Source organism: Gopherus flavomarginatus, chromosome 5, assembly GCF_025201925.1.
Source record: "Gopherus flavomarginatus isolate rGopFla2 chromosome 5, rGopFla2.mat.asm, whole genome shotgun sequence".
NCBI lineage: Eukaryota > Metazoa > Chordata > Testudines > Testudinidae > Gopherus > Gopherus flavomarginatus.
This window is the reverse complement of record NC_066621.1, coordinates 90,142,522-90,170,439: the sequence shown is the minus strand read 5'-3', so window position 1 is coordinate 90,170,439 and position 27,918 is coordinate 90,142,522. Positions and strand designations below refer to the sequence as shown.

General features: G+C 46.0%; 2 protein-coding genes across 11 annotated transcripts in view; both read right to left on the bottom strand.

The window, feature by feature from the left end:
• The window catches only part of RAD51B (RAD51 paralog B), a 680,879-nt gene that overhangs the window by 628,592 nt on the left and 24,369 nt on the right, over positions 1 to 27,918 (bottom strand). The window lies entirely within an intron of this gene.
• The window catches only part of TMEM229B (transmembrane protein 229B), a 63,204-nt gene continuing 57,628 nt past the window's right edge, over positions 22,343 to 27,918 (bottom strand). For 9 of the 10 annotated variants that reach the window (XM_050953637.1, XM_050953634.1, XM_050953635.1 and 6 more), the window contains one exon: positions 22,684 to 26,605. In XM_050953637.1, the coding sequence (XP_050809594.1) occupies positions 26,075 to 26,578 (504 nt within the window). In that variant the 5' untranslated portion in view covers positions 26,579 to 26,605 and the 3' untranslated portion in view covers positions 22,684 to 26,074. Of the gene's footprint in view, positions 26,606 to 27,918 lie in introns of all 10 variants that reach the window. The other variant, XM_050953638.1, reaches the window with a different exon arrangement.

The following is a 27,918-nucleotide window of genomic DNA, read 5'->3' as shown; positions in this document are numbered from 1 at the left end:
TATTTTAGCCCAAATTTCAGCAAAATTATAAGCAACTGAAAACAGGGTCTTATAATGGGAAGTGTTGGGCAACTGTAATAATAGGCAGTGCCAGCTCCACATATAATATGGCATGCACAATTTAATCCAGCAGCCAAAAGGAATAATAAATTCTGATATGCCCATGAGTCAATGAGAGCTGCTATAGTCCGATAGGCTAGAGGTGCCTGGCTGTCAAAAGTTTGCCATTTCTATTTTATATTCGTTCTACAGTTTGCCAAATCTAGCCTGCTTTTGGCCAGCAGTGTCTTCTTGAGTACCAGATCATGCGTTTTGTTTACCTCAGGGGTGGCCAAACTTACTGACCCTCTGAGCCACATATAATCTTCAGAGGTTCAAGAGCCAGAGTGTGCATACTGGGGCTCAAGGCTTCAGCCCTGCTGGGGATGGGTGGGCTCAGGGCTTCAGCCCCATAGGAGGCGCACCTTATGGTCGGAGGCTCAGGGCTTCAGTTCCGCAACAGGGTGGCAGGGCTAGAGGCTTCTGCCCTGCAGGGACTCAGGGCTTCTGCCCCGTGGGAGGCACCTGCCAGGGTCATGGCTTCAGCCCTGCAAGGAGGGGGATCTTGAGGCTTCAGCCCCATGGGAAGCACCTGCCAGGGGTCTTGAGGCTTCAGCCCTGCAGGAGGCACTTGCCATGGCATGGGGCTTCTGCCCAGTGGGAAGGGAGGTATTGGAGCTTCAGCCCTGTGGGAAGCACCTGTTGGGGCTCAGGGCTTCAGCCTCATTCCTGCTGAAGTCCCAAGCCCTGGCAGGCACCTCCCATAGAACTGAAGCTGCAAGCTGTGACAGGCGCTTTCCACAGGGCTGAAGCTCCGATACCCCCCGTCCCACTGGGCAGAAGAGCCAGCGGTGATGTGTATGAGGGTCACATGTCCCCTAGACTTTTGCCAGGGTTTGCTGGCCCCGCTAGGTCACATGGTGCAGCTGCCGGGGCCCCGCCCTGCAGGGCAGCTGCTGGAGCCAGCAAAGTGGAAGCTGCAGGGAGAGCCACTGCTTTTGCTGCTCCGTCTCCCCATGGAGCTGAAGCAGTGGCCTCTCCCTGCAGCTCCCAGCTGTTTGCTGCTGCCTTTTCACTGGAAGCTAACACCTGGGAGCTGCAGGTAGCGGCTGCTGGGGGGGGGCGGGGGAGAAGAAGCATGACTTAAGCTGTTGGGAGGGGGGTTGTCCAGACCTTCAAATTTTGCCTCCCCACTCTCAGCAGGCACCAGTTGTCTCTGGCAGAAGCCCGTATCCCCACCGCTGCGCGCTACAGGGCAGAAGCCCCAATTTCCCCCCTTCCTCCATTCTGATAAGTGGAGAACGAGGGGTTCCTGAGCCACGCTTTAACTATCAAAGAGCCACATGCGGCTCGGCGGTGGTTTGACCGCCCCTAGTCTATGTGGATGTTATTTGGAGACTGTAAGGATGTGTTATTGAAGCAATGTTACTGGAGTGAGCTTGGCTGTTTTGAAGCTGGGTGGCACTTTGCACTTTTCTTTCTGTATTAAAGAAGAATGAACCATTTTGTTAAGGAGATCCAAGCAAGTGGATCAAGAGGCATGCCCCTATTTACTTCCCAGATATGCCTATTTACAGCTTTCAAACACTGGCGTGTAACTGTACGTCTTCCTTCTTCCCTGCACACTACTGCATAGTTGATGTTACCTCTCCAAAAGATATTTATTAAACAAAAAAGGGAGTAAGAAGTGTTGAACATCCACATATTTGCAATAGTCAACAAAGCTTTCAAATGCCCTTTCAACCAAGCCTAGAAGTGACTCACTAACCTTTTCCAGGGATTTCACACATTTGAATAGGGGCCCAGTCTGAGAGTCAGGACACCGAGGTTCTAATACAGGGGTGAGCAAACTACATCCCGTTAGAGTGACCACAGGTCCCGATTTTATCGGGACTGTCCCAATATTTGCTTGTTTGTCGGGACACTGGACAAACAGGCAATTTTGCCCTCCGCTACCCCGCACAGGCGGAGCCCAGAGGGGGCTCTTGCCCCCCATTGGATCCCTCCCCAAATAGCCGCCCTGGACCCGCCCCCAGCCCCGCCCCTCACTGCCCCATTGGATCCCTCCCCAACTCCCCGCTCTAGCCCCGCCTCCTTCCCATGTTTGCACACGGGCTATGGCTGGGGGCTCGGAAAGCACCTAGGAGGCTTCTCTGCAGGAGGGGCCCGGAACGGAGCTTGGCTGCGCAGTTCGGAGTCCAAGCTGGGCCCAGGAGCGAGGGGATGGGGGAGCTGGGGGTGTATCGGGGGTCGGAGCCGAGATTTGGGTGGAGACGGGGCTGTGCTACTGCTCCGGCTTTTTTTTTTTTGCTTCCCCAACCCCGCGTTCCTATATTTCAGGTTTGTCATCTGGTCATTCTACACCCAGTGGGCACATCCCACTGGTCAGACCATTTAATCTGGCCCTCAGCTCCCGTCGGGGAGCAAAGTCGCGGGGTTGCCGCACTCCAGCCGGGGAGCGAGGTCCGGAGCTTGCCCTGCAGCGAGCGGCGCCCAGGAAGCAGCCAGAATGACCCTACTCTGGCTCCTACGTAGGAGGCGTGGCCAGAGCCCTCTCCCCCTCCTGCAACCCTACTCCCAGTTTTGTGAGCATTCATGGCCCACCGTGCCATATCCATACCCCCATAGGGCCCTCAGGTCAAAAAGTTTGCCTATTCCTGTTCTAATATCAGCAGTCCTCTTCTGTATGACCTTGACCAAGTAGCTTAATCTCTCTCTCTCTTTCCTTTTCCATCTTTTTTCCTATCTTGTCCTATTAGACTGAACTCTTCAAGGCAGGGACTCTCTCTCACTATGTACCTATACAGTGCCTGGCACAAGAAGTCTCCTGGTGCTATTATTGGAATACAAATAATAAAACAGTGATAATAAAGCCAAGAGTTATTTGCGTGAACATAGAGTCTAACTGCACTAATTCAAGGAGCTTCTACTAAACTGAGGCTCCAGAGGAAGATTGTCACAAAGAAACAAAGTATAACAGCAACAGCAAATGAGACTTTATAGGAGCAGTGTTCTAATATCAAGCAGATCAATTACCATCAAGAATTTAATACTAAGTAGCATGCCCAAGGGCAAACCAGTGGGGAATTAGCCTGATTTGAGTGGTGGAGAGTGGAATACTTATCAACTTTTGTCAGTGTAAATCCCTCATCATTTGGATGACTTTGCTGGGCTCCTGCTATGTAAAGGACAGTATCCATTCAGCAAATTCCTGAAAAGGAATCAGCACAACAGTTTCGGTAACCCAAGGCAGCCTGCCACATGTATCTTCAGCAAACAATTTTACGCAGTAGCAGAAAGTTTCAGATTATTCAGCCAATTAAAAAACAAGGGTAAATCTCAGACTCCCTATTCATTATCTTTCTCAAGATTATCTTCTAATTATTCATTATTTCTTTAGAGTTATACAGTGTGGGAGGAGAACATTTAAGCACATGCTCAGAAGACTCACAGACCCTACCACAGAACTTATTATCAAAGTACCCAGTTCTGCAGCTCTGACTCCTGCTGCGTAGCACTTGTTCATGAGAGTACTCCCATTGACCTTGCACGAGCCAGTGCTATTCAATGTATTCATGTCAATGCAGAAACAGACCTGGTGTAGGCAGACCAAAATTCACAGGATGGATCATTCTCCAGTTTATTCTTGCTGTCTAGAAATAGTCTAGTTCTTTGTAGATGTCTATTTGACCGATATCTAGCCCATTCTTATGGAGGAGAAAATACATTCTCCTGGCCTGGGAAATTATTACAGGCCAGATCAAGGTTTCCTGAGATAAAACCCACCAAAGGTTACCTACAAGAATGAAAAATTCCACAAAGGAATCCACTTTGTTCCATGAGGGAAGAGCTGTATTCTCCCAACAGCCATCTTCTCCAAATGAGATGCTAATCTATTCCCAGTCCTGCACATCTCCACAGGAGGCCAGTAATGTGCAGGGAGGCTCTATACCAGCACACCAGCTCCAAGACCCTGGATCCTGCCGCCTCTGCTTAGCAGTACAGCTCCAGCAGAGCCATGTCACCAGGGCTTCCCCTGGCTGCAACTGTCCTTGGGACCATCTTTTTGTTTCTGAGTTTGTACTGCACCTAGCACAATGGGGTCTTTGTCCATAACTAGGGCTCTTAGGCCCTGTGGTAGTACAAATAATAACTAATAGGGACATCTCTCAAAGTGGAACCTGCAGAAACAGATTTTTCCAGATGGGGCAGTTCCCTGCTTTCCACCCCAGTGTGCAGAGGACTGGAAGTATGGGTTGTCCACTGTTTAGTGCATCACTATTAAGTTGCATCTCCCCCAAAATATAAGTTGGCATTTCTCATTAGGTATCTACTTTCTTCAGAAAGAACTTTTGTATCTCCTGCCCCTTTGTTAAAACAAACTAGAACAGCTGCCGCTGCTAGATGAGAAAATGCATGTTGTACACACAGGGTGACCAACCAACTCATATATTACAGCTTTGAACAAGGATTACTGATTAGAGGGAGAGTTGTGTTTACTCTTTGGCAGAAGCACAACAGGCTAAATAAGAGGCCTCAAGGATTATTCCACATTTAGCTTTTACTCATCTAAGCAGATTGCCCTCAAGAGCTTCTTCCTACTTCCTTTAGGTTTTTTTGATTAAAGGGACAGCAGCAGTTCTTATTTATATCTGGGGGCTTTTTATAGCTCTGTATTGAAGTCCTCTTAGATGAGGAGACTGTAAACTGCTGGGGTGACAGCACAATAATCACCAAGGATTTCTTGTGAGAGGGAGAAAATCTTTGTCATCATGCATTAAGAACAACCTACTTTATGTACAAACAAAATAACAGAAACAGAACCAGCCTAACTCTATTCTCTCACAGATACTTTCCCTCTTCTGCCTCCCCAAGACCCCAGCATCTCTTCTTATAGCCTGTCTCCTGATACCTGTACAAGGAATGGGGCAAGGGAAGCTGGAGTTAACCTCTTGTATACTGGGAAGGCCATGCACCATGTCAGAGCCTTTTTTCTCCTGGAGATGAATAGCACGGGGGGAAAGTGTGGCCAATAGAACTTGGACTTCAAATGATATTTCTTGCCCTTCTATAGCTTCTTCTGTCAAAGAACCTCAAAGTGCTTTGCAAATATTAGTTAATTAAGCCTAGTAAATCCCCTGTGAATTAGGCAGACATCATGGCCCCCCATTTCTCAGATGGGAAGAGTGAGACACACAGAGAAGTGAAGTGAAGTGCCTTGCCCAAGGTCACAGTCAGTCAGTAGCAGTGCTGGACACAGAATCCAGTACTCCTTTTTTTTTGTTTGTTTTTTTTTGGGGGGGAGGGGTGAAGGAGGGCAGGGAAGTGTCCAGACGTTAAATACTGGGTGGATTGCAACTTAAATACATGTTCTATGTGCTTCTCTGCTCCTCGCCTAACTAGTCCATGACAAAACTTGGAAGGAAAGCTGTGCACAGGCAAAGATGGCTTCAGTCTTATCTACACTAGGATTTAATATGCCGCCTATTGAGTTAATCTGCTTTGAGAATATTGGAGTACACACAACACAATTCATTGTAGTGCATTAACTCTCTTTCAAAGGGAGCTAAGGGTTTGTCTACACAGCCCCATAATGCAGACCATGGGGGTGTGAGTTGCAGTGTGCACTAAAATGTTGTGCTTTATCTGCCCCATGTAGGTACTACCAGTGTGAACTAAAAGATACCTAGTTTGCATTAATGTAGTCCGATTTGTGCCTTTTGCTCTTTCTGTGACAATCTGTCCAAATTTAGTCAAGTTATGAGCTTCCAAAAAATCTCAATTCATACATGCTCAGTAGAAACTTGCTGGTGTGGCAGCTATCTTTCTCCAGTGTTTCCTTCTGTACTAAGCATGCTCCATCCTAGGATTGCAGGGGCTGAGCAGGATTTTTTTTTTTTTGTACTGGTACCTCCTGGCTGCTCTGAGCCACTTTGGCACAGGCCACAGGAACTGATAGTAGGGAGACTGTCTCACTTATGCTCTCAGTGATCAGGAACAGTCAGCATAAATTCAACAAGAGCAAGTCATGCCTGACTAACCTAATAGCCTTCTATGAGGAGATAACTGGGTCCGTGGATGAGGGGAAACCACTGGATGTGGTGGATGGGGGGAGGGATAGCTCAGGGGTTTGAGCATTGGCCTACTAAACCCAGGGTTGTGAGTTCAATCCCTGAGGGGGCCATTAAGGGAACTGGGGTAAAAATCTGGGGATGGGTCCTGCTTGGAGCAGGGGGTTGGACTAGATGACCTCCTGAGGTCCCTTCCAACCCTAATAGTCTATGATTCTATGTGTTATTCCTTGACTTTAGCAAAGCTTTTGATACAGTCTCCTACAGTATTCTTGCTGGCAAGTTAAAGTAGTATGGGCTGGATGAATGGACTATACGGTGGATAGAAAGCTGGCTAGCGTCGGGCTCAACAGGTAGTGATCAATAGCTCCATGTCTAGTTGGCAGCTGGTATCAAGCGGAGTGCCCCAGTGGTCAGTCCTGGGGCCAGTTTTGTTCAATCTCTTTATTTATGATTTGGAGGATGGCATGGACTGCACTCTTAGCAAGTTTGCAGGTGACACTAAACTTGGAGGAGTGGGTAGATACACTAGAGGGTAGGGATAGGATACAAAGGGACCTAGACAAATTAGAGGATTGGGCCAAAAGAAACCTGATGAGGTTCAGCGAGGACAAGTGCAGAGTCCTGCACTTAGGACGGAAGAATCCCATGCACTGCTACAGATTAGGGACCGAATGGCTAGGCAGCAGTTCTGCAGAAAAGGACCTCGGGATTACAGTGGACGAGAAGCTGGATATGAGTCAACAGTGTGACCTTGTTGCCAAGCGGGGCAGCTCCAGGCCCCAGCACGCCAAGCATGTGCTTGGGGCAGCATGCTGCGGGGGGCGCTCTGCTGGTCCCCGGGACGGCGGCAGGCAGGTGCCTTCGGCAGCATGCCTGCAGAAGGTCCGCTGGTCCCGCGGCTCCGGTGGACCTCCCGCAGGCGTGCCTGCAGAGGGTCCGCTGGTCCCGCGGCTCCACCAAAGCCGCAGGACCAGTGGACCCTCCGCAGGCGCATCTGCGGGAGGTCCACTGGAGCCGTGGGACCGGCGAGCGGCAGAGCGTCCTCCGCGGCATGACGCCTTTCTTGGGGTAGCAAAATGTCTAGAGCCGCCCCTGTTGCCAAGAAGGCTAATGGCATATTGGGCTGTATAAGTAGGGGCATGGCCAGCAGATCGAGGGACGTGATCATTCCCTTCTATTCAACATTGGTGAAGCCTCATCTGGAGTACTATGTCCAGTTTTGGGCCCACACTACAAGAAGGATGTGGAAAAATTGGAAAGAGTCCAGTGGAGGGCAAAAAAAAATGATTAGGAGGCTGGAGCACATGATTTATGAGGAGAGGCTGAGGGAACTGAGATTGTTTAGTCTGCAGAAGAGAAGAATGAGGGGGGATTTGATTGCTGCTTTCAACTATCTGAAAAGAGCTTCCAAAGAGGATGGATCTAGACTGTTCTCAGTGGTACCAGATGACAGAACAAGGAGTAATGGTCTCAAGTTGTAGTGAGGGAGGTTTAGGTTGGATATTAGGAAAAACTTTTTCACTAGGAGGGTGGTGAAGCACTGGAATAGGTTACCTAGGGAGGTGTTGGAATCTCCTTCCTTATGGGTTTTTAAGGTCAGGCTTGACAAAGCCTTGGCTGGGATGCTTTAGTTGGGAATGGGTCCTGCTTTGAGCAGGGGGTTGGACTAGATGACCTCCTGAGGTCCCTTCCAACCCTGATATTCAATGATTCTATGATTCAGTGCTACCCCAGCTGGGGCCCAGACAGCCAGGAAGAGGAAGGAGCCTGGATGGCATGCAAAGGAGCGAGATGCTGGGCCTGGGAATGGCGAGGGGACGAGGAGCCAGTAGAAAAAGGAGTGAGGTGGAGCATTGGGAAAAAGAGCCTGAGGAGGATCTGGGGTGGGGGACTGGGACATGGAGCCAAGGGCAGACTGGAATTGAATATGGGAGTAGGAGACTGGGACATGGAGCCAGAGAGTAGGAAATGGAACAGATTAAAGGCTTCTACAAGGAAAGGCACTTTCAGGTCAGCAGAGGATTTAGTCATCCTGCACAAATGATTTCCTGTATGGGGCTGTTCTGGTTTCTCCTTCCCACTGCAAGCATGACTTCTAGAGGGGCAGTCCTGCCCCTGGCTACATTTGTCCCCCCATATCCACCCAAAGCAGGTCTCAGCTGCTTTCGTTGGTAGTTGAGGGTATTTACCGCCTCTCAGCTGGAACTTGGTACCAGACACTAGGGCCCCAGTTATCAAAAGGGACCACTCATTTGGGGTGCCTCCATTTGAGGCATTTTAAGCTTAATTCTTCAGATGTGCTGTGCATGTCCAGCTGCCACTGACTTCAGAACTTTAGAAAATCAGGTTTAAAATGTCCCCACCTGGGGACCGAAAAATTGAGGCACCCCAAATCAGTGGCCATTTTTGATGATTTGGGCCTAAAGTTATAGTACAAATCACCAGGGTTGAGAGATGGAAGGATGAGGGTGAGACTAGTTTATTTTTAACTCCCGAAACTCTTTAAAAAAAAAAACAGATATGTTTAAATATAACAGCCTGCTTTTCTACTTACATTGGTGTAATCAGGACAAAGTCCAGTGAAATAAATGGAGTTTACACAGATGTAAATCCGGTGTGAAATAACTCAAACATTTGGTGGATTAGTAATATAGGAGATAAACACATTAATCTTTTACTTCAACCATTTTTTCCCAAATGGTCAGAGAGAAAAGAAACTGAGGGTAAATGAATGTCAACTGAAAAGAAAATTGTAGGCTTCTCTATTTCCCTTCTTAAACAAGGACTGGCTAGTAGAATACGCTGTAGGATGAGACAGAGCTGCACTGAAAGAGCTGTGGTCACGTTCCGAGGACTGAAAAATGGGTGGTACTTTGCAGTTCAGGACTGATGTGTATCATCTGAGACGTGGGAACAGAGACTGAAATAGTGGAGGGCGGCACTTTTCAGGACAAGGCAAGGAATGGATTTTCCCTCTTGTACTCAGTTCCACTGATCATTTTTGGTTTCCATTGCCTTATTTATAGATACTTGGCACATCCCAGATAGCAAGTGCCCCAGTCTCTCCATTAACCAGAATATTGATTTCCTACAAAGAATGAAAACCTCAAACTCTGAAGTATTTTGTGTGACCATTAGCTAAACAGTGCAGTATAAATATCACCAATCCAATTAAAATTTTATAAACCTAAACAATTTTTTCCATCCTCCTTTTCCTGAATCGCTAGGAAAAACAGACTCATTCCTTTCCAATGCAAAATGACATAGCAACCCTCCCCAAGCTGTTATCTATGTCCCTTTCATAACCCACACATATTTCTGCCCCTTCCATTTTTGCTTCATAGCTCCCCCATCCTCCCCACCCTGCTTCCCATGGGCCATTCTCATCAAGAAGAGCTGTGAAATCCTCTCCAAAGCATATCAGAGCTGCTTCAAAATCAGTAAGCAAGCAGGCATGCTGTCTCTGAAGAGCAATTCCAGAGCCACTAAAGAGGCTGAGAGCCCTGTCACCAGCCCAGAGTGCCTGAGGAGGGCTGATGTTTGGTTCGCTTGGATGAAGCTTTTGACTGGGGTTTGAGTTGTGTTTAGGGTGACCAGATGTCCCAATTTTATAGGGACAGTCCTGATTTTGGGGTCTTTTTCTTATATAGGCTTCTATTACCCCTCACCCCCAGTCCTGATTTTTCACACTTGCTGTCTGGTCACCCCAGTTGTGTTGTGGGTTAGCAGTGGATCTTACTTGGCTTGGATTGTTCTCCTAAATATCTGCCAAAAGTGCCTAGAGTAATGGACAGGCACTTTAAGTATATTTTGTCATAAATCTAAATCTATAAACAAATGTAACACATTTTAGTGAAAATGGGAAACATACTGGTGGTGGAGGTCAGTTTCTTCATCCTCCCATATAGGAGGTTCCTACTACTAACCCACCACCACCTGCCCCAGACTCCACTCAGTCTAACACTTTTCTTCTTCCTTCTATTTAAAAGAGAGAAAAAAAATATGTTGTTGCCACCACTCCTAGCCCCAATACTTTAGCAAAGGTGCAACAAGGGCAAAATTGGTGATACGTTGTGTCTGATGACCAATGGCAACAGTGACCAGGATATGATCAGACTGATTCTGAACAAACTTCTCCCCAGAAGTGGGCTCAAACTAGCCACCCAAAGTTTGAAGAAGTTCAGATCTGGATCCAAATTCTGCAGTTTGGACCTGTCTTGACTTCTGCAGCATTAGGACCTTTTGCTTTCTTACCCAGCAGTAATTTAGAAATAAAGGTTTGGTTCATGTCATCCTGCCCATGACTTCTGCCACACCTATGTGGAATATTGCAATGCTGCTACTAGCCAATAAGGGGGCAGGTGCCAGGATAGCACATTCTGACCCACAGACATCCTTTCCAACCCTATATTCATTACTAACTTTACCCTCTTACAGTACATGGGGGATAAAATGTCTATAGCACATGGCTGCTGTTGCAGAATGAAGGGGGAATGGGGTTATTTTAGGTATTTTTGTGGTCTTTTTAAGAGCTTTTTATATATAAGCCCTTATAGCCCCCCATAATGCTCACTAGGTTACCTAACCATATTTATTACATCCCTACACATTAACGCTTCCTGCCATTTACCTTCGATTGGTATTAGTAAGTTGTGCACATGGAAAAGATGATGGGGCATTTTGTATGTGAGGCCTGGTCTACATTACGCTGTTAAACCGATTTTAACAGCGTTAAATCGATTTAACGCTGCACCCGTCCACAATACACTGCTCTTTATATCGATTTAAAGGGCTCTTTTAAATTGATTTCTGTACTCCTACAAAACGAGAGGAGTAACGCTAAAATCGATATTACTATATCGGATTAGGGTTAGTGTGGACGCAAATCGACGTTATTGGCCTCATTATTTTACAGTAGCTACCCACAGTGCACCGCTCCAGAAATCGACGCTAGCCTTGGACCATGGACGCACACCACCGAATTAATGTGCCTAGTGTGGATGCGCACAATCGACTTTATAATATCTGTTTTATAAAATCGGTTTAAGCTAATTCGAATTTATCCTGTAGTGTAGACGTAGCCTGAGAGTCAGCTGCAGCGCATAGCTCTAAAATGCTTGAAAACTCATCTCTGGATAGGGCTTTACAGGCTTTGAGATGCACCTGCTGAAACCAGCTCTTTCTCTGGCTCAGTTTTCAGCACTCTGAATTAAATTCTGAAATCCTTCCTTAGTTTTTGCTTTGTGCTTATTCAGGCATAACTCTCGGTGAAGTCAACAAGAGCTTTGCCTGAGTTGGGACTGAATAACCACTGAGGGCCAGGTTTTCTGTTGCCCTGCCCCATGCGTCGTCATGTACATCAGTGCAAAGTAGATGTGGATCATTATTATCTTTCCAATTTGGTAGCCTTTTATGCCCACTGCCATTGGTGTAGATGACGCTATAAGGTGGAGGGCAATGGAGAATCTGGTCCTGAAGGAGGATTCCAGAATTTGTCCCACATTTTCTTTCAATTCCAAGGCATTAGAAGCAAGTTCATGTTCTAGCATAGCCTTGATTTGATGCCTAGTTGGTTAACAGGTGTGATAGCCTGAGGGTGTTTTAAGGACTGAGCTCAGGATTGGAATACTGAGACTTTGTGGAACTAGAAGCTCATATCCCACTAGGGTTTATTCAGCTTTTAATCCTTCATTATCTGAAGCAGATAAATTGAATGTCAGGCAGAGCTGGAGTTTTTCTGAGAACATCTTAAAAACTGAGCTCCTTTCTGGCCTGTGTGTGCATTAATGATCCCATGGCTTTTCATGCAATAGTAGAGGTTTGCTGCAGTATTCTTGGACATCATTTCCTCTCCTGCCTGTATTGCGCAGGGTATTATGTGCTGGCCAGGTGATGATGACCTCTTCACCAGATGTGTCTGCATTTACAAAAAGCACCTGCTCCTGCAAACCTCTGCTGGGGCAAGTACTCCTTACTCATGTGTATAGTCACATTGAATCGGGGCTGGGGGAGTAAGAGCTCCTCATCTGAGTGAGGCTGTGCCCAGAGCTGGAGATGAAAGACACTACAGAAATGCAAGCTATTTGAGTAATGCTTATGATTTGACTATAAAAAAGTCACCTAGCACTTGAGGTACAATTCCACTGAGGGATCAGAGGGGTTCACCTCCCTCTCAGTGTCAGAGAGTCTACTGCTGACCCCCCTCAGGAATGCCTTGTGCTGTACAGATGTTTGTACTGTAACAATATATCACCCTCCTCACTGAGCCATAGAGCCAGCCCAATGCTACCCCTCTGCCATGCTGGCCCCGTACATATCTCCTAGGAGACCTACTGTACATGAGGCACTATAATCTTTTGGCAGTGTCTGCTGCATGTGTTGTGTTAAATCTGAATGGAGCTCAGCCATCAAAGCCCAAAATCACTCACTGCAGAATCCTGTAATGAATCATTGGGGCTTTAAGGCAAAAATAACCCAATTTGAAAAGAGTTCTCACACAAAACAGTATCTTTCTGTTGGACTAAGTAGGGTTCTTTTCTCTAGTGCTCAGCATGGTGACCCAAGAGATTTCTGTAGTGCCTGGCCAACATCTCACTTCTTTGTGTGTCCTGTGAAAGTAATAGCACACAACAGATGGAAAATAGAGTTGAGTTTAGGGAGATCACTTTAACATTACACACAAATCCTTCTACCTTCTGCTGCACAGTTTCTGTGCTGTGCTGGGGCAGTTAGAAAGCACTTTACTAGTCACAAAGCTACAAAGAGGTCAGATGGAACATAACAAATTCATCAGTCTTACAAAAAATGTCTGTTAACTTTGGGGTCACTGAAGAAGGGGGTGTCTGTTATGTATGTACTTCTATTTCAGCAATGCCAAAAATGTGATATGCACTGTCCAAACACAGAGGAAGACGGTCCCTGCCCTGAAGATGGGGACAGACATACTGAGGAGGAAAAGAACACAATGTACTGAGGAGGAAAAGGGTACAACATACAAGCAGAGTGAGCAGGGGCAGGACAGGAACATGACTTATCTGCTACATGTCTGTCTGTGTTATTTTGGTTATCTGCATTTAATTTAAACACAGAAAATTCACACACACACACACACACAGTTATGTACCTTCACACCTCTACCTCACTTCAGTTCCAGTATTCTTATTTCCCTCCCATGTAACAATTGACCCCTTCACAATAAATAGATCACTCATAGGATAAATAAGTGAAATAGATCAGTTAATCAGCTGGTTTGTTGAAGGACCTGAATATGGAGCGGGTAGCTCCTGGTGGGTCACCTCAGGAAGGACATTCTATTTGTAAAGGGCAGCTATTGGCAAACAGAGTCTGGAATTATTGAGAAAGCCGAGTGGATGGGGGCAAGATGATAAGAGACAAAGGTGAATAAATAGGGAAAGGCAGAGTTGTGTAGGGCCTTGAAAGTGATTACACGAAACTTGAACTTGATGTGAGGGAGAGGGAGAGCTAGTGGAGCACTTCAAAGGTGGTGTGAGAGACATGGTAAGAAAAATGGGTAAGGAAATTAAACTTGGTGGCTGTTTTGTATGGCTGGAGTGGGGCAATATGGGTGTCAGGGAAAACAGAAGAGGGGACTGAAGTAAACAAGACATGAAATTATGACGGTCCCTACGTATGGTTTAACTGTATAGACAGAGAAAAAGGATCAGGTCTTAGGGCTTGTCTTCACTGCACGGTTGACTCCAATGGTGCCTCTGACTCAAATCCCATCCACACATAAATCCTTACCTGAAGTGTGGGGATGCTTTTAACTCTAGCTGGCTGGCTCGCCAGGGGATATTGACTTAAACTCAACTTGTCAACTGCTGACACCACCACGCAGCAGTGTGGACTCAGGCTAGCACTTTTCAAGTAGAACTAATCCTTCAGTGCCTTCCCACAATTCCCCCATGTGCCCAGACAGGACAGATAAGTGCTCCCACAGTTCACTGGGAAAGAACTCAGAGTGCCTCCATTTATTGCAGCATTAAGAAATGTGGGATATGCTTTCAGAGGTCTTAGTACTACACATGAATGAATGTAGTGCCAGTGTAAACACAGCAGCTCAAGTGTCATATCACAATGGGAGCATTTCCCCATGAGCTAGGCTAACTCAAACAAAGTTTGGGGGTATGTAACTTGAGTTGCTCTGCAGCGAAGACATAACCCACTGAAATACTGTGAAGGAAGAAGGAGCAAGAATTGGACACAGCCTAGGCCTCATCTGCACTGCAACAAAAATGTGTTCTTGAGTTAACTAGCTCCAAGTAAAATCCTAGTGAAGACAAGGCACAGGTTTTCACATGAGTTACTAGGTCTAGTTAAAGATAAGGCTCCCCTATAGTCTTTAACTCAGCCTGCTAACTCATGTGACCACTACAAACTTCTTCATCTTCACTAGGATTTTACCTCAAGTTATTTAAGTCAAGTTAGCTAGCTTGAATTAAGAACTTTTGTTGTTGTTGCAGTATTATTTCCTAGATAACGTGGGATGAAGGAGAAAGAGGAGTTGGATATTATCCCCATTATGTGGCTGACTGACAAAAAGTATGTCTGAGAATTGGACAAGTAGGTGAAGATCAAGATCTTAGTTTTGGCCACGTTAATTTTACATTGAGGTTAAACCATCTAGGAGGAGATACTAGAGACAGAAAAGTGCAAAGTTGGATGGATGGAGACAGGTTAGGAGCAGAGTGGTAGATTCTGAGGCATCAGCATAGATATGGCAGTTGAAGTGATGTGAGTGGATGGGATCTCCTCCAGACAGAAGTGCGGGGGAGGGGAGGAGGACCTGGGACAGAGCCTGAGGACTCCCATGGGGAGGAAGAGAGGAAAGCCTACCAAAGGAACAGCCAGAGAGGCAGGAGGAGAACCAGAACAGTAGGAGTGTGTCATGAAAGCCAAGGGAAGGTAACTTGTTGAGTAGTGGAGAATGATCTACCATGTCAAAAGAAGTAGTCAGGTCAAGGTGGATAAGGATGTTGCAGAGGCCAGCCACAAATTGGTCAGAGGCCTTGCCGAGAGGAATTTTAGTTCAGTGAAGAGAAGATCAAGAATGGAATTTTGTGAAAGTAGAATGAATTATATAGTAAGAATAGAAAGGATTAAAGAAATGTTGTCTGTACCTTTAAGCAAAGTTGTTGGAATTTTGCAACCAGGTGTCAGGAATACAGACATTAACATAGAACAATTGCACTGTTTAAGGGCAATTGGTGAAGCATTAGCCTTAGATCAGTAAGGAAATAGGATATGCATGCTGTGCCCCAGGTAAATTTTACTGTTTTGATTTCTTTGTCCCTTTGTCTAATTCCCGCTCTTTTATCTGTATAAATAAGCCTGTTTGGGCCTTGCATGGCCACTCACATATTCTGAATGTTATTGGCCGAGCGCTGCGCTAATAAACAGAGTGGTCTGACAAATTGTGAGTCCTGATTCTAACTTTGACAAATTGAAGCTATGAAAGTAAACTGTGTGTTCAGTGAGTTTGAAGGTTAAAGGAAGCAGGGAAATGGTGGAGCGGGGGATAATTGGTTGTACCTAACATAAGCCAAAGTTAAAGTTTAAAACTGCTTTATGGTTGAGGTGGGAAGCCAGAAGCTCACATGCAGCCTTTGCCAAGAACACAATGCTGGGGCAATTTTACTTTCATGGTAGCAGAGGATTCTCCTTATGCTGTGACATTGGCAGTAGAGGCTAGATGGAAAGTGATAGAGATGCCTCATTACTGTGCAGGAAAATGCTGGGCAAATTCTTTTGTTAATGGAACTGAGTTTGGATTCTTAGTTCTGTCACCAAGGGCTTTGAGAGACATTTTAGAGTCATAGAATTTAAGGACAGACAGGATAACTGGGAAAACTTTATTCTAGCCAATGAGGCCAAGGAAAAATTGGTTTTGCAGCTAGGTCATTGGTCCATGTTTGGTAGTAAGGCTGTCTTTCCCTATAGCTCAAGGAAGCTTGTTTTGCATTTTACTAGCATGTATGAAATATCCCTGGTATATTGATTAGCATGTCTGTTTCTTTAATGGTGATTCCTAAAGTATATTGATTAGCATGTCTGTTTCTTTAATGGTGATTCCTAAAGTCACAGACAGATTGGGTCAGAAAAGACAACTTGGATCATCCAACTTGATACTCCCCTACATTTTGCAGCAGTCTCCCTACCATATTCCTGCTAGAGTCTTATCTAACCCATTAAACTGAGTACCCTGTGCTCATAGTAATTCCTTGGAGGATCTCCCCATATATCACATTTAAGACGCCCACTGAAGTTGATTAGCAATAGGACTTGGGGATACAACTGTGTATTTTCCACAACAGGGTATTCAGTATAAATATTCTATTGATATTCAAGCTCCCAGGAACAATCCAGCAAGAGGAGTGAATCTAGTGGGATTCAGATTGGTCTGTTCTCCCTTAGGCAAGTGCACACAGTTCTCATTCACGATAGTGCATTTCCGCTAAGCGCATGAAGAGGGGAATGAAGCCCATAGCAAAGACACTGGAAGATGCCCCTAAGGCAGCAGCATAGATTCCTCTTCTTTTAGAGATGATGCAGAAAAGAATTATACATTTACCCCGGAGAGGAGCCTGGACCAAAGCCCCTGATGCAGACTCCATCTGTGTCCCCAAACCACATCTCCTTTCCCAGGGCATAACCACATGCTAAGAATCAAACAACCCAAATGTGGAGATTTCAAACACAGATATGAATAGCAGCCTTCCCCAGTGCTAATCTCTTCAGATTCAGCTAGTTATAGACAGTCTTAAACTATGAACTGTCATCTTAATCTAGGTCTGCATGCCAGGCTTTGATTCAGATCCTCTCCAGTTCACACATGCAAGAATGGGCCTGCATGTATGAGCCCTGCCCAGTGTTAAACTCCTTTTTGGAGGGAAGAACTACCATACAGCAGATGTCTTCCTTCACTGCAGAGACTGTAGGACGCCCTAACCCTGTAGGCAGACTCAGCTGAAACTAATTATGGAGGACAAACAGATTCATAAAGGAAACTGCTTACATTCCATTTTTCAGACACTCTAACACAAATATAGGATGATAATTTCAAACTCAGATGCCTAAAATTAAGCCCTTAAATAAGGGGCCTTGTGCCCCGATTTTCAGAAGTATGAGCATTTCCAAATCCCACTGAAGTCTATGGAAGCTGCAGCTGATCAGCATGCAGCCCACTTTTATTTAGCTGCCTAAATGAGGATTTAGATACCCAGCTTTAGATGCCTGTAGATAGCCAGAGCTCAGCCATCATCTCTTGCCCCTGCATCCTCTCCAGAACCCCACTCCTGGGCAAGCCCACTCCTAGGGTCCTTTCTGACTCCAGTTACCTCCAGTCCCTGGTGCTGCTCCTCAAGTCCAGCTGTAGGGCACTGTTGGAGAGCTCCTCTCAGGGCCCCAGGGCTTCTACCCGGGGGGGGGGGGGGGGGGGCGGGTGGAGGGAAGGCCAGCTGAGCTCTAGCAGCCTCTCCTCTTGTGTAAGCTTCCCCCCTTGCTCTGTGGCCAGCTTCACTTTGTAAGCTCCCTTCTCTGGGCAGCGCATGCTTGGCAGGTGCACCTAATTGGCAGTGCCTGAGTGGAGGGACACCTGTTAAGCTTGCTAGGGATGGAGGCATGTCCCCTCAGAGTGCCCATGAGTGAAAACCAGATCCTTAGTAAATGAGGGTATGGAAATGGACAGACTGCCAGCATGGCTGGTAGAGAAACAGGACCAACAGCAACAGCTGCTGCTTACAGATGGTGAGTGATCCAGCAATAGAAGCAGTGACATATAGTGGGCTCAGTAACAGCAATAACACAAATTGACGTAGCAGATGGTCACCACAGTGACCACTAACCTGGCTGGTTGCTCCTTACTCAAAATCTTCACCTCAGAGTACTGGGCTGGCAGACACAATGGGCACAGCTATCTTGTTTTGAATCAGACACAGCTCTACTATAAATTGGCTGTCCTCTTTGCTTGCCAGTTTTGCCTACCAACAAATTATGTTCAGCTTGCTGCCAGTGCAGCCCTTTTCTGGTGCAGAGTTTGTATGTCTATGTTTTCAGTTGTAAACTTTGAGAACTACGCAGGCTGATGCTGTTCCTGGAGCCTAGCATGTCTAACACAGTATCGGAACCAGAAATGTACAGTACAAGCTCCAAAGCAGGCCCAGGAATTAGAGTAAGGAGGCTTTGCAGAGAAGCAAGGAAGATTTATGCAGCAGTTACGATGGACAAAAGTGGAAAGCACCCATTTAAATGCAGGGAAGGTCACTATGAAGGTGGATATCCAGAGCTCCTTCATAATACAATAAAAACCTCATAGAGACACCTAGTAGAGGAGACAAAGCTCTTCCTTCCACTCTCGCAGCAAGAACTTGTCTCTTGTCTACATGGCAAATTTACAGCACAGCAACTAGCTGCACTCTGGGACTTTCACTGCACAGTAGCAATGTCCACATGGTGAGTTGGTGTGCAGTGGAGGATCTGGCCCTGAGCGAGGACTTCAGAATTTTACCCAATAAACAGTACTGAATAAATGAAAAACAACTGGTAATATCTTGAATAGCCCTCACCCAGCCTTACCTTAGTCTTCAGGGGTAAAAGCTGAGTGATAAGCAGGCAAATTGCTCCCAGCTCAGCTCCAGGTGTCCAAAGCTAGTGGCCTTTCTCCCTCATCCCAGGATTTTAATGGGATGGAATTTGTCTGCTCTCCAAATCTAGAATCTTTTGGAGATGGGCAGAGAGATAATCCCACTTTTCCAATGCTGAAAAGATCTTCAGGGGGCTTGGAGGGCCCCTGCTCCCACACGTGAACAATTCTCTCTATGCCTGAGTTTCACTCCCCGTTAAGTGGGGATAATACCGACTTATATCACAGGGCTGACATGAGGTTTAAAGTGTGTGATGCATTCTGAGATCCCCTGAATGGAAGATGCTACAAAAAAACTAAGTATTATTATTACTCTAAACAAAACACCAGGAAAAGCCTATCCCAGATTATGATGGCTATGTTGGGGCTGGGATATTCATTATGGAAAAGAGAGTCCATCCCAGGTGGTAATGGTAAGAGGGGAACATTCTGTTCCAGGGATTAGCTCCACTTCCCTCACTGGGGAAATGGGTGTAAAGTATATCCCTGTGTCTGGTAAATCTGATGACCCAGAAATCTGCAGGTTTTATGCAAGTAATGCAATATTGCAGTTTGCATATCTAATATGCATGGGACTCATTTGCATAAGTAGTCTTTTTAATGAACAAGTTGTTTTTATTTTCCACTCCTGCTCCCTCATGCAGTAACAGCTGCTCACCCCCCAACCATGATAGGCATGCTATAAGCATCTGCAAAAATAAATAACTTTGCTAGATATTTAGGTGCCTTTAAGTCCTAACGAAACAGAAGCATAAATAAAAACTGAAGTCAAACATTTGGATTTATTGTTTAAAAATAATATTGGCTGACAGTCCGATGGAGTGTCTCATATCAGAAATGCCAACAGCCACTAATGGAGGGGGAGCGAGGAGCCCAGACACAATGGTGAGGGGATGAGAACTGCACTCCTTCAGCCAAACCAAGAAAAATGCCACATTAATGCCTTTAATAATGTTAGACTCCAAACAAACCCCAAGCAGGAAGAGCCGAGTTCCTTCAATGGGAGACTCTCCCACTACGGGGCTGTTTCAGACTCATTTGTCCAGCTCTTCTGGCAGCTAGGATCATAGATACCATCTCCAGCCCCTCCTCTGCAATCACTGCTGGCTCTATTCCTGCTGTTCATCTCACTACAACCCCAGATCACCCTGTGAAAGCCCCTTCCCTGCTTCACACAGAAAATGAACAGCTCCAAGGTCTGACACAAGGTCAGGGTGAGTCACTCTACCCCACCCCAACCTCTGGTCCTTAAGGTCTCAGCTAAGTTGTTTCATCCATAAACCAGAGCAACCTCGCTGAAACCATAAAGATGAAGGTTTGAGGATGGAGCATTTCACCCCAATTCCTGTTTAAGCCTCCTTGTTTCCCCAGATACTCATTGAGGAATTCATAAAACTATGAGTCTCCCAGGGAAACGGGAGACTTAACAGACGTGAGGATCCCCTCCTCCCCTGAGACATTTTAGAAGGGCTTTCTCCCTGGGGGAGGACAGTAGCATTTGCATTGCCATATTCATTGGGCATTCCACCAGAGAAGGACCGCTTTCCATTTGCAGCAGGAGCTCCACGGGTCAGTAACTAATCCATGCATCCCCAGCTACCCTAGCTTTGCCTACCCTTCCAAGGCAGCATTCCCTACTTTGGGGGCTGTGCTAGCTGACTGTGGGCCTCTGGCAGAACAGGGACCGAGGGCATCTTGTGCCACTGTAATCCCTCTCCAGCTGGATATCCTTAAGGGATTCAGTGCCAGGAGGGCAGAGCCTGGCTGAATTGAGCCCTAGGCATCTGAGAGATGCAGGAAGCTAATCCCATTGATGTGCATATACCATGATGCCCCTGCATGGGTTGTTGACAGTGGCATTTTAAGCAGAGAGTACTGGATCAGAAAGCATGAATCTCTACTGGCTGAGCTAAAATGGAATTATCAACCTCTGTGCCTGGCCCACCCTCTAGACCACGGGTGGGCAAACTTTTTGGCCCAAGTGCCACATCTGGGTATGGAAATTGTATGGTGGGCCATGAATGCTCATGAGATTGGGGTGTGGGAGAGGGTAAGAGCTCTGGGTGTGCGGGGGGGCTCTGTAGTGGGTCCAGAAATAGGGAGTTTGGTGTGCAGGAGGGGGCTCTGGTCTGGGGCAGGGGGTTGGGGTGCAGGGGGGAGGGCTCCAGCTGGGGGTGTAGGCTCTGGGGTGGGGCTAGAGATGAGTATTTGGGGTGCAGGAAGGCACTCTGGGCTCAGACCAAGGGGTTTGGAGGGAAGGAGGGGGATCAGGGCTGTTGCTGGGGTTGAGGAATAGGAAGAGGTCAGGGGTGTAGGCTCCAGGTGGCACTTACCTCAAGCAGCTCCCAGAAGCAGTGGCATGTCCCCTCTCCAGCTCCTATGTGGCGGCGCAGCCAGGCAGCTCTGCACGCTACTCCATTCGCAGGCGCCGCCCCTGCAGCTCCCATTGGTCATGGTTCCTGGCCAATGGGAGCTGCGGGGGCAGCGCTTGGGGCAGGGGCAGCGTGCAGAGCCCCTTGGCTACCCCTACGTGTAGGAGCTGAAGGGGGGACATACTGCTTCTTCCAGGAGCCACGTGGAGCCACAGTATGCACAAAGTGAGGCAAGCCCCCAACCCTGCTCCCTGACTGGACTGCCAGAGCGGGGCAAACCCTGGACCCTGCTCCCTGGTGGGAGCTCAAGGGCCGAATTAAAATGTCTGACGGGCCGAATGTGGTCCCCGGGCCATAGTTTGCCCACCCCTGCTCTACAGTGATAGATTGGCACACACTGGAAGTGTGGGTTACATGAAGATTGTGGAAATCCCCTTCTCAATGGCTCCAGATCATGAAAAGCACATTTTGGCGTAGTATGAGACAGAAATGTAATTAGCTATTTGCTAAAACTTGAACTAGGCTCTGAAGAGTTCTCCACAGCTCCATGATGGGTGGATGCTGAAGCAATTGGATAGAGATGTTGCATTGTAGGACCAGCAGCTGACTTGGAAGGGACTCCATAAAAGCAGTGACACTTTCTGTTTTAATATATCAGATATGAAGCAAAAGCAGGGATTGTAATAGGATCCTTCTATTGTACAGGTGAGAGGAAAAGGGGGAAAAAAGCATTTTGTTTGTTAGTAGAGGATCCTGGTTAGAAGCCAGGAGGAACTGGAAGCAGAGAGAGCACTGGTCTGTAAACTTACCTCTTGCATGGTATGTTGCATCAATTCAGAAAAGTCAAGCCAGGCTAAAACAAAAGGACATTTTGTTTTAACTCATGTGAAAGTCTCATCTCACTAGTGATTTGTGTACTAATATTCATAATGCAGAAAGGGCAGAAGTTCAAATTAAATATGAGATCCCTTTTCCCTCGGTGCAGGTTTTGGTACATTGGTTACTGACAATCAATGCTGCTGCACCCAGAAGGTCTCGGGTTACCTGCTTGCTAATTCCAAACCTAGCTTTCAGTTCTTTCTTCACTTACTTTTATTTTTAAACAACTATTTGTAGTTCAAGCAAAGCCTTGATGGGATTATCTCTATGCAAGGAGGATTTCAATTACAAAACAGACTTAGACCAGAAGCAGCGGGAAGACTTTTCAGAACCTGGTATATTGGTATCCCTGCATCTAGATCATAATGCTGAAATTAAACAAACAGTTTAGCTAACTTTGCTTTAATATCAACAGTTCTGCACTGGCAAATTCTTCAAAGCAGGAACGATCACCATGCTGGTGCTAGAGCCAGCTCTCTTACAAAGCACCAGTGTATATATTTTGTGACTTCCTTGGGGATCCTTTGGGATGGAAGGTGCTCTTGAAATATGAGAGAGGTGCCCAGAGTGAAGCCCGAGGGTTAAATGTGGCCCATCGTATCTAAAAATGCAGCTCTGGTCCACCCTCCCAGAAGCTGCAGAGTGAGGACAAAGCTGATAAATCACAAGTTTTTATTGCTGGTGAACTCAAACAGGCAATTTTAATCTATTGAAGATACATATACAAGCAAATATTAGGCCTTCGTGTGTGGGTCTGGGGGTGTGTGTGATAAATTTTGTATCTAAATGTCTCTGCACATTAAGTATGGCTCCTGAGGAGCTGCTAATGTGGGTCTTGCTGTCATGTAGCTTGGGCGCCCTTGTTGTAAAAGGTTATCAGTAGTATTCACTTGTATTGAACGGGAAATTAAATTTCTGATTGCAGCCACCATTGCTCTTGAGAAAGAGAAATGAGCCCTGCATGGTGTAACAGCAGATACATAGCCAGCTTTTCAGAAGTGCTCAGCACCTAGCAGGTACCATTGAAAACGGGAACTGGAGAGCACTCAGCACTTTTGGAAATCTGGCCAATGGTGTCTTTGTTGGAAGGTGCCAGGGTACCCAGTAATAGTAGGAGAGTAACCAGTGGATGCTACACAGTGATTTAATAGTGTACTGGGTCCAATTCAGTTCCTGGTGTGCAAACTGCAAATAAAGTGCACTTTTGTGGGTAAATTAGCGCCCTGTGAGGGTGCAAGAGCTGAGCTGTATTTGTCAGTCATTGGTGAAAAAGAAGCTTGAATAGGTGCCACAATGATAATTCGGGGGCAACTGAGTTTGATTTGCATGATATAGCCACATGGCAAAGGCCACTCAGGGACCATTCCTTAAGTGAGCCACTCATTGTTATGCAGCTGTGCAAGAACAGTGGCACTGGGGGAATTTCTAAAGCCAAAGAACATGCGATTGAGGTGCTGGTCACCACAGTGGATAGCTGCCCCCACCAAAGAGTCATAACTGTGGGGTCATTGGTTGTTCTGCCAATTCACTAAGCCACTTAAACCTTCTTAATGTTTCCATAACGGCAAGGTTCCAGTGCAACCTGCTTCAAAGTGAGGGCATGACTGATGCAGACATTGCATGCTGCACGGAAGGCAGTGCTACACCAGAGTTAAACTGGGCAGCTAGAAGGTATTTGGATTTAGACACTGAGGTTAGTCACCCTCACACATTCTCTTCATGAATGCAACTGCCACAATGGATAGGCATGTCCCAGTTCCTGTCTGCACCTCCTCCCCCTCACCCGAACCCCAAATATCTGATTCTACTGCCTATGAATTGCCCCCATGTGCTAATTACTCATCCATATCATTTGTACACCCAAAGGGATTATTTTGCTGAGATCTAAATATCTGAAACCATCATTTACCTGGCTGATAAACTGAACCTATTTATTTCTTTGATTTCATGGTACTGGCATCATAGCATGGAAAACACGTTTCTGTTCTCTGTTTTTTGTTTGTTGGTTTAATTAAATGAACTACAAAAAGGGAACACTAATACCTCTCTCTATGTTCTGGGTATTTCAGGAGGCATTGCGTACCACAGGACAGAGCTCATTAACTCCTTGCTGCCACTGCTTTCACATGTCCATTGCCGGCAAAGGATATCATGTGAAATGGGGCATAGGGAGGAATAAAACAATTGCATTTTGTGCAGTACAGAAAAAATTAACACTGTGTGTGTTGGTAACGCTGCTGCTTCTGAACAGGAATCAAGAAACAATTCCACTGATAGCAACAGAGTTTCTTTTCCCTCTGGAATGGAATTCCACAGACCAATGGGCAGATTTATGGGCTGAGTGCTGGCAAGAGAGAACAGTCATGGAGCAACCTGGTAATAATCCAACCATTCCCAACACAACAGAAAAGAGAGACTCCACAATCACACACACATTCACATCTTGAACCAAATTCATTGCTGGTGCAATGCCACTGACTTTGGTGGAATGACACCTGGAATTAATCAGGCCCCATATCCTATTTACAGCACACCCTCCTCATAAAGCTCTGAGTGAGAGAAGACTGCCATGTGGTACAATGCATCCTTGTTGCTTATGACAGCAGCCAAGGAGAGTCCTCAGGACAAACAATTAATGTGTGGCTGCCAGAGCTATGCATCTTTCATGCCACCACCTCCCCAGTAGCCTCAGAATTGTTTCCAAGTGGCTAAATTTGAAACTCTCTCTAGCTGAGATAGCTCTAAAATAGAGCAACAATACCCTGCAGCCCTTCCACCTCCCTGCTGCCCCTCTCACAACCCAACCCCATCCTCATCTGGAGGAAATTGAGGAATAGCTCTACCGTGCTCCTTAGAAACTTTCTTTTTTAACATACTCCCTGATATCAGGAAGTGAGGCTCATCCTGTGCTGTCCAAATCAGCTTTATGGAGAGGGTTTGCTGTACTTAGTTTAAAATAGCATTTGGGAAGGGAAAATAAAGTCTACTCAGAGAAGAACACTGGGCCAAGCTGAGACAAGATCAACTGGTGCAAGAGGAAACAGACACAGGCGATATAGTCTGTCCCAGAGGACTCCGACTGATTCCTGGTTGCTGCCTTAGTCAAATGAGGATTTTGACATCAGGCAGCGCAAGGGGCTGCAGTCAGAATTAAGTCATCAGCATCCTTAGTGACAGAGAAATCCCTGGGAAGGAAGGCAGAAAATCCCAGGTGGCGTTTACATCTCCATTGGGTTTGCCTGGCTGGAAATGGAGCTGGAGCTTGGAGCAGCTCTTGTGATGAGTTCCACTGTGAAGGGAAGACTTCAGCTCTTTCTCTCTTTGGCCACTTTGCCATGATTCAGATTGCACAGAGTATGGTGGAATACACCCGGCAGAAAAGGCCTTTTATTTATAAAAAGGAGTGGGGAAAACTCTCAAGTGAGCATCAGGACTGAGAATTCAAAAAGTACAAGTTTCATATAAATCCAGCAAGATGTCCAGCACCATAACATACTATGGTGCAATAAAGAACCTCAGGGGAAGGTCAGGGAGACCACGAGAGGGGGCGCTGTCTATCTCCCCAGTAGAGCACCACTGTTGGGTAGTTCTCAACAGCAGATTGATTTTCCTTGATCCTGCAGCATCTCAGGTCCCATGGGAGGTATTGGTTGCAAGCAAGCACCTGAATATTGCCTAATGGAATAAGCCAAATCACTAATTTAGCCAGGGCATCTATGCCCATCCACTAGTTTGTTTTTTGTATACATTTCAACTGTAGCATTTTCTCTCATTTCTCCACATCCAGTAAAATGCAGCTAACAAGACTTTTTTTTCCATAATAATTTACAAGTCAGAAACTACCTAACCAACAAGTAGCTGACATTGCTTCTTATGGCCAAAAACATAAAATCCATAGAAAATCTATTGGTTCCATTTTTATTCTGCTATATCCCATGCATGCCCCCATCATAAAGGGGATTGTGTATCGTACAGGAAGTATCAGTCTTTGAGACCAGTCTGGGATGTGGGTGGGCTCTCTCACTTTAAGTGTGGTGTTGGGTTATTGTTCAATTGGTTTTGACATGGCCATTGGCCAAGGCAATTGTGGCGGTGGGGTCCCCTGGCTCAGCATTTTCATCAAATCGCAAGCGCAAGGTGTTCCTGATAACCAGCTGCTCCATGATGAATGCAGCACAGAACCATGGGATGGCATACTCTAGGGTGATGAGGCCCATGAAGTCAAAATCAAACTGTGAATAGTCCCAAGGGCAGGCGTTAAACTGGCGCAGGATGAAGCCAGTTGTGAACTCCCAAAGGTATGTCCAGAGGGTGTAAATTAGACATCGCACTAAAATGTTACACTTGTCTTTCAGATACAGGTACATCTTCTCCACGATGAGTATGGAGGTGCCATAGATGAAGAGCGCCCAGACACTGGTGACACCTGGGAACTTCCAGTTAAAGTTGACCACAAACTCCCAGGCAGCCGTAAACATCACCTCACAGAAATAGCCATGAATGGCATACAGGTACCACCGTGAGAAGGCAGTCAGGGGTTCTGCAGCAGCCATCTTTCCACACAGTCCCCAGCCGGAATTCTGAAAGGAACAAAGACAGGCAGAAAATCAATAAGGACATCACTGGGTCTCATCTCATTGGGAGGAATACGAGTACATTAACAACACTGACAAGAGAGAAATCGAGAAAATGAGACATATCCCTTTTGATGATGGGATTAACCAGAGATGAAAAAAACCTTAAGTGGTTTCATTCTTCCTAGCATTAATCTTAGTGCTGGTGAAAGCTGACAGATTGGTGATTAAGAGGCTGGCTGTCAGGCAGCAGCAGTGAAGGTTTCCTGCACACTGCACTACCAGGAGGACTTGGATTGAGCTGGTACTCAGTGGTAATGAGGGAGATGAAGGGTAGCGTGACTACAAATCAGCTTACTGGAAACAAGTAATACTATGAAGAATACAGGAGGAAAAAGTCCTTTAGTTCTGAAGGAAGTAGCACTGACCCCTACTTTGCTGAATCCCAGGCAATATAGGACAGATGAGGCAAGTAAGGTATTGAAATAATCTTAGACCCTTATGGTGCCCTTCATGGTTCATGCCCCCAGAAATCTCAGTTTAGCAAACAGGGATTTGAGGGTGCCCTTTTAACTGGCTAGTGAGAGAAACAAAGAGGAGTGTTCTCAGCTGTTACACCTGCCCCTGTTCAACTGAACCGTTGCTGAACATTAAGGAACTGGCAGACATAAGATATCTGGGATTCAGGGAAGCATTTGATATAATACAGAATTGCCTGATTTACAGTCAAAAGGCACAAGAGATCTATTGAAATATGTTCAAGTTTGGCTTCTGGAAGCATAAAGAGTGAGAATAAAAAGGAAAGCTGAGGGTAGAGATATAGTTAGTCATGCTGAGTGGGGGTTTGGAACAAGGACCCTGTCTCTATACAGGAATGTAAGTTACAGGAAGAGATATGAGGGTGGAAAAAAAGATTTTAAAAGGGAGTAACTTCTTCATCACCCTAAACAAGTTCAACTCTCCCCCTCTCAAACAATTACTATTACATCCTTCAAATATCTGTAGAGATTTAGCCTATCTTAATCACTGCTTAGCCAAGCTATACACTAGGGGTAGGCAACCTATGGCATGTGTGCTGAAGGAGGCACACAAGCTGATTTTCAGTGGCAGTCACACTGCCTGGGTCCTGGCCACCGGTCCAGGAAGCACTGCATTTTAATTTAATTTTAAATTAAGCTTCTTAAAACATTTTAAAAACCTTATTTACTTTACAGACAACAATAGTTTAGTTATATATTATAGACTTATAGAAAGAGACCTTCTAAAACCGTTAAAAGGTATTACTGGCACGTGAAACCTTAAATTAGAGTGAATAAATG